This window comes from Salmo salar, chromosome 04, assembly GCF_965601325.2.
Source record: "Salmo salar chromosome 04, fSalSal1, whole genome shotgun sequence".
Taxonomy (NCBI): Eukaryota; Metazoa; Chordata; class Actinopteri; order Salmoniformes; family Salmonidae; genus Salmo; species Salmo salar.
The window spans coordinates 42,664,892-42,678,102 of NC_138294.1; the positions used below are offsets into that span (position 1 = coordinate 42,664,892).

At 41.5% G+C, this 13,211-nt stretch overlaps 1 protein-coding gene across 3 annotated transcripts; it reads right to left on the minus strand.

Moving 5' to 3' along the window:
- Positions 1 to 2,595: 2,595 nt before the first annotated feature.
- On the minus strand, positions 2,596 to 12,902 carry clk4b (CDC-like kinase 4b). 3 transcript variants are annotated; one of them, XM_014195919.3, is made up of 13 exons: positions 12,777 to 12,902; positions 11,755 to 11,912; positions 10,543 to 10,771; positions 9,832 to 9,922; positions 9,432 to 9,498; positions 9,225 to 9,341; positions 7,965 to 8,131; positions 7,434 to 7,528; positions 6,196 to 6,325; positions 6,037 to 6,119; positions 3,542 to 3,621; positions 3,324 to 3,414; positions 2,596 to 3,089 (listed from the first exon to the last, which is right to left on the minus strand). In XM_014195919.3, the coding sequence occupies exons 2-13, from the start codon at positions 11,910 to 11,912 to the stop codon at positions 2,940 to 2,942; spliced, it is 1,458 nt and encodes a 485-aa protein (XP_014051394.2). In that variant the 5' UTR covers positions 12,777 to 12,902; the 3' UTR covers positions 2,596 to 2,939. The 3 variants fall into 3 exon arrangements, with proteins under 3 accessions (XP_014051394.2, XP_014051393.2, XP_014051395.1); XM_014195918.3 differs by lacking the exon at positions 12,777 to 12,902 and adding an exon at positions 12,016 to 12,714; XM_014195920.3 differs by lacking the exons at positions 9,832 to 9,922; positions 11,755 to 11,912; positions 12,777 to 12,902 and having other exon boundaries at positions 10,543 to 10,653.
- Between the last annotated feature and the right edge of the window lie 309 nt (positions 12,903 to 13,211).

A 13,211-nucleotide genomic window follows, 5' to 3' on the forward strand; every position in this document is an offset into this window, starting at 1 on the left:
CCAAACTTCTTCCATTTAATAATGATGGAGGCCACTGTGTTCTTTGGGACCTTCAATGCTGCAGAAGTGTTTTGGTACCCTTCCCCAGATCTGTGCCTTGACACAATCCTGTCTAGGAGCTCTATGGATAATTCCTTCGACCTCATGGCTTGGTTTTTGCTCCAACATTCACTGTCAACTGTGGGACCTTATATAGACAGGTGTGTGCCTTTCCAAATCATGTCCAATCAATTGACTTTACCACAGATGTACTCCAATCAAGTTGTAGAAACATCTCAAGGATGATCAATGGAAACAGGATGCACCTGAGCTCAATTTCGAGTCTCATAGCAAAGGGTCTGAATACTTATGTAAATAAGGTATTTCTGTTTGTATTTTTTATACAGTTACAAAAATGTCTAAAAACCTGTTTTCGCTTTGTCATTATGGGGTATTGTGTGTAGATTGAGGATTTTTAAAGAATTTAATCAATTTTAGAATAAGGCTATAAAGTAACAAAATGTGGAAGAATTCAAGGGGTCTGAATACTTTCTGAATGCACTCTTTATTATGTTGACCATTAACAGGCTTAGCAAAAATAACACGTTGCAAATAGATGTGCTTATATGCCTATACCTGAGCATTGTCTTCCTCTGAATAGTTTTCAATTGAATAACACTAATTAAAATGATTACTACTTTGTTGAACTGTTTGAGAAAAGTCAAGTTGACTGATAATGTAATAGTAAACAATTTAATATTTTAAATTCCTTCTATCAACCTGGGAGTAGAAGCCACCTTTCATAGAGTAGGAAACATACCTGGAGGACAGGAGCACTCTTGAATGACCTCCCTGGCAGTGCGAAGTTTGGGCAGTGCTATGGTCAGTCTCTGAAAGGGGACAACAAGAATGCACAGTGCATGTTTCTTTGAATGTAGGTTAAATGTAAGATATTAGTAGTGGTAGAAATGTGGTAGAGTAGTGGTAGAAATGGACAACCATTTTTGAATGGATCTCGAATGTGGAGATCAGTCTGAATTAAGGCGTCAAATTAGTAGTTAGCCTAGAGATTAATCGTGTTACATAAAGGGCTGTCAGAGCTCATCTCTCCATTTTTAATCATGATTCATCGAATTGTCTGAAAACATACAAATACATAATCTATACAGTTAAAAATATTTTTTTCTATACAGTTAAAGACAATGCGATGTCACAACAAGTTGAATTTGAGGTTAAAAATCAAGAAGTAAGTATTCTTGTAATGCTTTTTGTATAAAAAAATCTTAAAATTACAGCTCAATTTGAGCAAATTCTGAATTGGCGTTTAATCGTGATTAATCAGAGCAAATCCTGCAATTAATTCGTTTTTGTAACAGCCCTAGTTGATTATGGTGATCAGCTACCACAATGTTGATTTTTTTTAAAAGGCAACCTTACTGTATTCGAAAATGTGAGAAATCATCCTTCAAAATATTGCATTTGCATCAGTCTGATACATGTTTAACTTTATTAAAATTTTAAGTCATCCTCACCTCTTGCACAAGTTTTTCAATGATATCCTGGAGACCAGGTACTGTTCCATTCTCATCCTGCCCGGATGCATCGGGATGGATCAGGAACATTCTCTCCATCTCCAATGTATGCACTCTGTACTCCAGGTAAGATGTCTTGAAGTTGACCAAAAAACAAAACGCCATAGAACACACCGACAGCATGATGCAAAAGACAATTAACAGCCCGCCTAAACAATGTGAAAAGTTTGATTTGAGGCAGTTGATAGATTCCATGGCCTTCTTATTCTCTGATTTTGCGTGGGATCCCATCCTGACGTTGGCAGCCAAAATACTAGAAATAAATTGTAAGCACTTTTCCTGTGTGCAACATTTCCTGCTAGAAATAATTCGATTTTCTTAATGCCACTTTGTTACTGCATCGGCGCCATTACTAGAATGAACGTTTACATCTCTGAGTATATGTGAATGGGGAGGAAAGCTGGACGCAACAGTAGCGTAGGCTGTGTAGTTGCGCTCACGGGCTCTCAGGTCGAACGATTTCGACCAGTAAGACACAGACAGGATGCCAAATACCATTCTTAGCACCCCCTGAAGTCCCTTCAATAAAAAAAGACTGGCTGAGAATTCATCTCTAGAATAATGGTGAATAAATGGATGAAAACCTGAATAATTAAACGAATTAAACTCGTAAACGAACCCAATGAAATGTAATAAAACAAAGCAAAGTAATAGCATTCATCGATTTGACATACCATTTTAGTGGATTATATAAAATGTACTGTACTTTGAGAAAATATTGAAATATAAAATTAACCATTAATGAAAAGTGTGCGTGTGTCTGGGGGGGGGTTGGAATGTCACACAATGTTATTTATTCAAATGTTGTATCAACAAATACATTTTAATCTTATCAAGGAAAGTGCACTTGTCTATTTCAAATCCCATCTCTTGCACAGTGGAACTGGAATCTAGTCATGGGATGTTGTATTGCCATCAACTGGATAAATATGACTACTACAAGTAGACCAACAGACCATTCTTATCACTGTTTGTTTTACTGACCATGCTGCATTGAAAATGACAAAAAAAAAAAAAACATGTCTAGCAATCAATCAACTTTAATGAGCAATAATGTTTTCCAATGATGTCAAATGTGGCTGACAATATTCTATGGCAAATCAATTAATATAAAATATATAAAAAAGAGGGTTAGTTCAATGTGAAGGAACACAATTTTGAGAACATAGTAAACAAATTTATTCACAAATCAAAAGGGATCAAGCGGATTCACAAGTTAAATAAATTAAATCTGAAGGAAGCAGGCAGGTAAACTCAATCGGTATGTAAACAAGGGTAATAATCTCATAGATAGCGGACTGATGCAGTCTATAGAAGTCTCCCTTGGCGTAGAGAAATGTAGAGTAGTGCGTGCTGTGGTCTTCAGGGTCACTTTTTCCTCTCCTTTCTCATCGGGTGGAAGAATGGATGCCAGATGGCCTCTTCCAGGGTGAGCCTCCTGGACACGTCATACTCCATCATACTGTGGATCAGGTCAAATAGCTGCTCGTGGTCTGAGCTCCTGGAGGACATGTATTGCTAAGGGGACAAGAGAAACAGTACATATTAGAAACAGCATCTAGTTGTTGTACAGCATTTCATGTGTGCAGATCAATTGAGGTTGTTCCAGCGATTGTATTGTGGTATTTCTGATTCACAAAAGGGCAAACGTGACAGGGACAGTACAATCAAGTCAGTGACTTACTTCCATTGTGGTCCCTAATGTGCATGGTGCTTATCATACAGGTAACTGTAATAGTGTTTGAGTTTTACCTTGAGTGGTTTGCAGTGCTTCCTCACATATCTCCCTGACGAACTGTGTTCATCCCAGTCCAGCCGGTCATGATGCACATACCGCCGCTTCCTGGGGGACAATTTAAAAACATACATTTACACATTGACAACCATTTGTCAATGATCATGTAAATCTGCATCTTGAAATTGAGACTCAGGGTTATCAACCAAAAATCATTAACAAACACTAAACATACTTGGTTTTCTGTAGTAGGTGGACAGGTATGGGCCCCAGAACTCTCTCCATCATGGCCAGGTGTTCTTTGCTGTCATGCGTCTGAAATTTCACAAAGTTAAAGTCCCCCAAAAAATGTAGCCTGGTCCCAGATCTGTTTGTGCTTTTGCCTACTCCATTGTCATGCCAAAACATGGCATGACAATTCCAGGAGATGGTAAGAGAGTAGAAATAACATTTTTACATTTACATTTTAGTCATTTAGCAGACGCTCTTATCCAGAGCGACTTACAGTAGTGAATGCATACATTTCATACACTCTCTTTTTTTTTTTTTCCTGTGCTGGCCCCCCGTGGGAATCGAACCCACAACCCTGGTGTTGCAAACACCATGCTCTACCAACTGAGCTACAGGGAAGGCTAAAATAAGGTTGTTACGGTGACTGTGTTACCGTTACAGCAGCAGTCAAGAGTCATGACCGCAGTCAAATTCTATGTGACCGCTGAGTCAAGGTAACTAGGCTTCTCCAAAACTGCGCTATGCCGCCGCTGATGGTAATTAGTGGCCTACCAAACTTGCTAACGGCCAGTCGCTAATAGCCTGGTACTCAGCACTCTATTGTCCCTCTAATCATGCTGACGTCAATGCAAATGCAATCAAAAATCTAATCAAACCCTTCATGAGAGCCCTGGCGCTCACAGTTTGAGTGAAATAGGGTTGCCTGTGGCGCAGCCAGAGCCAGCTCCTCATAGCTGGCTGATGCATGGAATGAAATAAGTGTTCCTATAATAAGCCCATGTTGCGCAACATTTCTATAGGCTATGTAATTGTGTGATTAAAGTTGATGGCCTCTATTAAAAAGTGGATCCGTCAGCTTTCCATAGGCTAAGCCTACTTGATTTATTTCTCAACTTTCCTAATATTCAGCACATTGCTTTGCTTTACAACTGGAGTAGCCTACCTGGCTGGCATGAAAATGAACTGCAGGAAAAGCGTCATCCATTCAATATTTATGTGCATACGAATAACATGTCTTTTTTCCCCCGCTCCGACAGGTGCATGATAATTGCACATTTTCAATTCAAACTAATTTCACACATTATTTAGTACATGTAAAGACTACATTTTATTCTAAATAGTCTAAGGGGTGAGAATATGATCACTTTTGAATGATGCCCAGCGTGTGCAGTCTAAGGCAAGATGCGGTGCATATATTTTTTGCACCTTTTTCAAAGCAGTCGCAGGCATCACATAGCCTAGCTCATAGGCCTATATGTTTTGATAAAGTTTGTAATCACAACTAAAGTGGCCGAATAACTAAACGTAGCCTGTAGACCCATGGAACAGGGTGGTTCTTATGAGCCCAGTCATGTGCAATCGCTTGTGAAAACAGATTTGACTGGCCACTATTTAAAGAGGATCCCAGCTTTCCTCGTGCTGCAATATTTTTTGCTCAAGTCTTAAAATTAAGCACATGAATCTGCTTTACAACCGGTGTAGCCTACCAGGCATATAAAAAAAATATATATATATATATATATATAAAACTGCACATAACCGCCATTCGCTATTCGAGTGCAGGCTAAGGATGACATGTTTAATTTTTTGGTGGGCCATTCTAAATCCAAAATACTTCCACACATTAGTAGGCTATATGTAAAAGACCGGATTAAATTGAGAATAGTCTGATGGGTGACAATATTACCAAGTGCTCGTCAAATTGTGAATGAGAGACTTAGGCCAACTGAGATCGCGTGTGACTATTACTGTAGGTCGTGCCTTGGGCCAATCGGTAATTTTGTAAATGACCGATCTCTATGGCAAGATACATCATTCACACGAGTTTCGTCAAAATCGGGCCAGTGCTGTCAGATAACGCATGTGACTAACGTACTAACGGAGACAGTTCGTGGGGAGAATTCACTTTGTTAAGTGCTCAACACAGAACAGCCGCATGTGCACACCCCCGGAAATAATTTGGGAAAAATATAATTTATATTTTATTAAGCTGTGTTCAATTATATTCTTCTTACTATAAAATAATGCCAGAAGAATTAAGCAAATTTTGTCTGCTAAATAAACTAATGCAGCCCACAGCAATATGGCAGAGCCAGATCAGGGCCTAATATTAGGACGACTCAGAATATGCCATTCTACGCTTCTGAAAGTGGCTACATTTTCTTCAAACCATAATGTTTCTTTAGACCTGCCCAAAATAAATAATGGATTTATTGTGTTGGTGTAGGCTATATTAAGTGGGATTTATAAGTCTCCACATCAGTGGCTTGTAGGCTGTGTGTGGAAGCCCGGAGATGTTAAACATGTTTATGTTAATTAACGGTAATTTACCATCAGACCGGCAGTTATTTGCATGACAGTTACCAGCTGACAATTTCATGACCGCCACAGCCCTAAGCAGAAAGACTGGCACCCAGGATACAAAAATGCCAGGAAGGCAATTGTATCAGTACAAATATTTTTGCTGAAAGAAACTCCCTCTACTGCTCCTGTACCTACCTGGAACAGTGTTAACCCAAGATAGTACTCTAGGAGAATGCAGCCCAGACTCCACACATCACATGACTGATTCCACCCCAGCTCTGTGAAAACAAACATTACAACAATTTAGACTTGCATTCCTCACTTTCACCAACACATTGGTTTCTTGCCACTTACCAAGGATGACCTCCGGTGCTCTGTAATGGCGGGTGGAAACCACGGAGGTGTGATGCTCGTGGTCAAAGGTGGCGTTACCAAAATCCACCACTTTCACATCTAGGGTCTTCAAAGTTCTCTCATCCCGTTTCTGCATTTGAAAACACAAGACACTTATTACACGCTGTCTCCTGCAGCGGTCCATACTGACTGGAGGGGACTGGGTAGGGGTGTGCCGATCTGGACCTACTGACTGGAGGGACTGGGTAGGGGTGTGCCGATCTGAACCTACTGACTGGAGGGACTGGGTAGGGGTGTGCCGATCTGAACCTACTGACTGGAGGGACTGGGTAGGGGTGTGCCGATCTGAACCTACTGACTGGAGGGACTGGGTAGGGGTGTGCCGATCTGAACCTACTGACTGGAGGGACTGGGTAGGGGTGTGCCGATCTGGACCTACTGACTGGAGGGACTGGGTAGGGGTGTGCCGATCTGGACCTACTGACTGGAGGGACTGGGTAGGGGTGTGCCGATCTGAACCTACTGACTGGAGGGACTGGGTAGGGGTGTGCCGATCTGGACCTACTGACTGGAGGGACTGGGTAGGGGTGTGCCGATCTGGACCTACTGACTGGAGGGGACTGGGTAGGGGTGTGCCGATCTGGACCTACTGACTGGAGGGACTGGGTAGGGGTGTGCCGATCTGATCCTACTGACTGGAGGGACTGGGTAGGGGTGTGCCGATCTGAACCTACTGACTGGAGGGACTGGGTAGGGGTGTGCCAATCAGAACCTACTGACTGGAGGGACTGGGTAGGGGTGTGCCGATCTGAACCTACTGACTGGAGGGACTGGGTAGGGGTGTGCCGATCTGAACCTACTGACTGGAGGGACTGGGTAGGGGTGTGCCGATCTGGACCTACTGACTGGGTAGGGATGTGCTGATCTGGCCATACTTGTATTCATTATCGTATCCATAAATTGAGTTGGATTGGATGATACTCATGACTGGAAAAACTGAAGTGTTTTAAAATGCTTAAATAAAGGTTGTCAATATCTAAATCGTCTCCCTGCACGTTTTTAGACCAGGAAAGCTGCAGATTAGCAGCAATGAACGTGTGTGTGTGTGTGTGTGTGTGTGTGTGTGTGTGTGTCTGTGTGTGTGTGTGTGTGTCTGTGTGTGTGTGTGTGTGTGTCTGTGTGTGTGTGTGTGTGTCTGTGTGTGTGTGCTCTCAACTTGCAGTGGTCAGACAACTTACCATTTTGGCATTGTATTCCATGTCATAGTCAGAATTGACAAAGAGAATGTTCTCTGGCTTCAGGTCAGTATGGGTCAGTTTATTTCGATGGAGAACTATAAAACAAAAATGAGTGTAGGTGTTAAGATACGTTCCTTTGTTCCTAAATTCCAATTTACAAAAAGAAAACAACTATCCACCATCTGATGGTATAGAGCACACCGTGCAAGTTACAATGATTTCAAATTAAGATAATTAGTATTTGGTTATTCAAATTCCACGACACTTAATGTTACATTTACATCTTGTTCAACTAATATACAGAAAGAGAACTTCCCATTTCCATGTTGCTTTTTGTAAAAACATCAAGCTGTATATTGTATCTATTTACATTTAACCAGAAAAGTCCCATTGAGACAGGGAGTCTCTTTTACAAGGGACACCTGGCCAAGAAGGCAGCAGCAGTCATCACAACAAGAGACGATTCGGCCTACAGGAAAAAAAGATACACTCCTCCTGAACAGAGTTTTGCACCACCAGAGTTTTACTCACAGGACACAGCTCTGAAGATCTGGTAGGCCATGTGTCTGATCTGGTCCACAGTGAAAGGCATGAAGCCGTTCTCCTTTAGAAAGTCAAAAGTGCTGAGACCCAGAAGCTCAAACACAATGCAGATGTGGCCATGGTAATCGAACCAGTCCAGCATACGCACACAGCCACTGTATGAGGGCAATAAGAAAACACATTAACACAAATATTCCCTCTTTTTTTGGGACAGTGAGCAAATTGTTGGTCTTGTGAGTGGAAACTTGAACATTGTGAGAATTTTGTGCAACTTTCAGTACACGTTTACAATGAACACAGACAGTAGTACCCTTACAGTTTTAGACAGTAGCCACTTTGACCGTAATGTAGGCCTATCAACAAAACCAATGGAGCAAATCCCATAACATTTTCACATGGAAATAGCTTTTGATTTCTATGATGTAGCCTACAGTAGCCTATATGTGCTGTTGAATGCAGGCCTACATTGCATGAGACTTTAAAAAATGTTTTTACATGAAGGGCTTGACATTAATTCATGATTTTTTACTTGGTCTGTAACATCATGGGCCAAATAGGTGACTACATTGCATTGTATGATGCAAAAAAATAAAAACACTTTACTAAATACAATTAATTACCATACAATGAATTAGACAATGTAGGCTATCCCTCTGCCTATTGGCTTATTTGCATATTAGAGGCCTGTCAAAAAACAAAACTGCCCCTTTAATTAAGACATAAGCTTTTTTACCAGACTGGCTTTTCAAAGACAGCTTGAATTGTAGCCTACATATTGCATTCTTGTAGGAAGCAGTAATTCCCCATTGCTGACCTATACTTAATTATAACTGGGCTAATAACTAGCAAAGAATATCAACAAATGTGCACACGCATGGCTATGTGCTCTGATCTGAAAAGCCCATTCACTCGCAAGTGATCGAAAGACCGCTCGACGGCTACCCCTCTGCCTACAACTAAACCACAAACTCAATCTTGCAAAGTTAGATTTGTTTTGGTTTGTTGCATTGAAAAAAAAGGGGCTGATATGTTGTTTCAATCACAGAAAAAACGATCTATATAGTGCAAACTAATGGGGCGAACTCAGTGAAGTTCAATCTCTTGCATCTCCTGGCAGTCCTGGAGGAAGTGCACGGCCACGCGCAACATTGATTACCACCTGTTCGTATATCACCTCCAATCAGCTGGTCAGAGGTATATAAGAATGTTGTAGGCTAAAATGTGTGTCCCTTAGTCCCGGTTGCTCACAAGGTTCTCTCGTCGTCCAGGGAGTTCATCTGTTCCAGCACCTCTACCTCAGACATAGCAGCCTCCCGGTAACGATCAATGTTCTTAATGATCTTCAGCGCCACCCTCGTGTCATCACTACAAAAGCAGAGGTTGACAGGGAGAAGATAATGCCATGAGTGTAAACCCATTCGGTTGGCTTGAACAAGAAATAAAGATGTTACTTACTTCCGATTGTCAATACATTCCACCACTTTCCCGAATGCCCCTTCTCCTAAAGTGGATACAATCTCATCTAAAGGGGCAAAGGAGAAGCTGTTAGTACATCAGAACAGAGCATCTACAACACAAGAACAGATAACTAGACTAGCAGCTGTCTACACCACTGCTACTCACTCTGGCTACATAGCATTTGTCACTTCACTCCTATTACTAGGAAACTACTACAATAATAGTTCTCTAGCCTTACTGCTAATAGACGGATAGAGAAAAAAAATCTTCCAAATCTCAAAGCTTTACAATATTTCTTAAGATTCCAATGCCCCGAAGCTATACCCTACCTACACTGACATAATTCAAACATACATCAGACAAAAGGGTTACAGAAAGAAAGGTTTGTGTTCTATACATCTTGCTTTTAGTACGAGTCCATTGTGATAGATCAGGTGACCCTCCTCATCATCCTCAAAACTTCGGGATCTCTTCCTGCGGTGACTCCTCTGGAGAGGGGGGGGGGGGGGGGGGGTTCATGGCCAACAGCATCACCACCATGATCATCATAAACCCGCCAGAACCAGGCCAGAATGCGCCAATCATTCATTCAGCGGGAGGAAGTTGATGAGGGGGAGGATATTCGGCCCATTCAGAAACCCAGGCCAGGCCACGGCAGCAGCAATTTCAAATGCATCCCCGAGAAACGCACAGGTGCCACCATAATGTGTGTTACAGAAGAAAAACATGGCAACATATTTTCAGACATGACTCACAATAGAAGTTCTTTCAATAAATTATAAGAGTAGTTATACAACAGAAGTGTAGCAGAACATCATCCACGGTTCAATGGTTGAGTTTTATTGAAGCATAGCATCTAATATTTGTGCCGAAATTAATATCTTAATCCAAACTTTCATTCCAATCACTTAAGATTGAAATGATTGTTTAACATTCTTTTTAATAATAAAGCATAGCACTGTTTTGGAATACCAGACCAATTAGGAATAATTATGCAAGTTCAAATAACCCCAATAACAAAATTATCAACCATAGATGATTACTGTTCTACTATGCGATCACCCAATTCCACAGACAGAAAGAGTTAGACAGGTGGAGAGTATCATACCGAGTCAGAGCGCCCCTGGCTGTGACGGCGGGAGCGGTGTCGTGTGCGACTGCTCTGGTGGCTATGGCCACTGCGTGCGGAGGATTTGCTGTAGTGGTGCCAGTCTCTGTTCCTCCGCTCCTTACACGGCTCAGCCTTGGCCCCATCCCTCTCCTTGGCCCCATGGCTTTCTCGCTCCACACTGGGCTCCTGGGCTCTGCGCTCCAGCTTCTTAGAGTCAAGGGGACACCTGTAGTCAAGGTAGACTACAGTTAAAACACACTCAACCTGGAAACTACAAGTTCATGTTCATTATCAAGTGGGAGACATTGCTTGATAAAAAAAAAAATCACAGCAATGTTTTGATGGTTTGTATGATGGGATACAACTGTGATCATACACATGCACTGCAAGTGAAATTCTGACTGATCACCTTCATTGGCTCGACAAACGGCCACTTGCTAAGGATGAGAATAAGGGACGAATACAGAATACAACAAGGATGTTGATAAGGTAATCTCAGGCGTGTGGTATTATTCATCAGCCCGTTCATCAGCCCTTGCAGCAGGGGTCTTGGCCGGTCAGGCGCCGGTAGGCAGCATCAGCCAAGTATCTAAAGGACCTCTTTCCCCTCTCCACCGACACCCATGTTATAGATCGGACTGCACAGTCATGCCTGTAAGAGGGGTTTCCAACCTCTCACACACATTCCACATATGCCTGGAATGGAGGTCATTCCCTCACCTGACAATCTTACAGTAGTAAATCCCACCTCCCAGCATGTCATGTTATGGCATGGAGCTGTAACTTACTTAGGGCTTGATCACAAGAACACCAAGGATTTATTGGTCAATACTGTGTTTATGATTGCTGTGGAACCTGCAAACTTGTACTTGCATACTTGTTCAATGCAATTGTAAATAGATAAAAGTATATATACATTTTTAGGCCTATATAAATTGTAAATAGAACAAAATGCCAGTTAATATCCAGAAATACTATTCCTGTGATTGATTGTATAACTGTTTACAATTAATAGTCAGTGGTGTTTACATTTGAATTCCCCTTGCCATAATAAAAATGTTATATGTTCTGATAAAGGTTTTATGACAGCATCTTCAAGAATGTTGGCTGAACATTTTCAACAATGCTGACCCTAAACAGATTCAATGACATTCATTATTCATCTTAGCTTGAATAGTTGATGTTACATGAGCAGTGTGCCTTATTTACCTTTCGTATGTTTTGTAGTGGTGGTACCGCCTCGGTCTCTTTTCCCGGTCACTGCTATGGGAACTGCGCCTCTGCCGTTTGCGAATGTCCTGCTTCTCCTCATAGCTATACTCTTCACCCCAGCCATCAGGGTGTCGCATGCGCTTGGAACGCCGCATCTGCCAAACAAGGAAAGGTTGTGAGCCTATGCAATAAAAATTAAGACGGCTTAGAGAGCCTATCCTCATGCATTCCTATACATCTTGGTTGTAAAATCCATACCAGCTGCAATGAAGGGAACGCGCTGCCCCTGGCATGGCTCTGGTGAAAAGCTAGCCTGACTGTCTGCTTGTCATGTCTCATATCGTGTCAGACGTGACTGGACTGTGGACATACTTCATTTCCGACTTCAGAGCAAAATTTATTAATACAGCTGAAGTAGGCTAACCCATGATTGGCTGATATACAGGACAGATGCTAGCTAAACGTGTGGTATGTGTGATGCTGTTTAAATCTACACATGAAACGTTACTCGTTAACACTTGGGTCGTACAACAGAATCATAAAGCCCGCCTATTTCTACAATTTATCTTCTTAAAATCTGATTTTAAACCTAAACCCACCGCAAACATTAAATTAAGACAAACCTAAATTGTGGTTGTCATTCATTTTACGTGGCTGTGGTAACTAGTGGAAACCACTTCCTTATGTTATGTTAGTTAACTAACGCTAGCTAACTGTTAACTAGCTATGTCAACAAACCCTTACTGCGATAAGGTTAGCACACAACAAGTATATAACGTTAGACAACTGTTTATCGGTTAGTTTAGATATGGCAATATCAGAGTTATCTTCAGACAAGCTGAAAATAACACGAAATAAGCTAACATGCTACAACTTTGACAGTTCTCGGAGCGAACAGCCTTGGCTAACGTTGATTGCTCGGTAGCTAACATTAGCTTTAACGTCAAGATGGTTTATTGCGCTTTTAAGTTTAATGTAATGAGCTTATATTTCGCTGTTAAACATAAAGATACCCTCACCTCAAACAACTGGTTGTCAAGTTCTGAAATAAGACCCTGTACTTTCCAGCCAAGCTAAGGGAAAGATATTTCAAGTACGGTTGCAAATTATGTACTCAAAATACTCAACAAAAATGGCGACCGTGTGGTTTGGAACAAAGCCCTCTGACGTCAGCGGAGTGATGGGAAATGTAGTTCATAACGCTCACTCAACGCAGGTCTACTCAATTTCCACGTTGCCAAAATGTTGGACACTGACAGATCTCTTAGTTTGACACTGATATATCCTTATTTCCAGGGTAAGTATAAAACCAGTCTCTCACCTCAACTTATCAGATAAATACAATATTGTATCCAGTTAACCCTGACCGGACAAAACTTCTCTCTATGACAAAAGCATAAAAGGTTACATGCATTGCCCTCTCTCAAAATGAGTAGGCCTGAGGAATTTGAAAT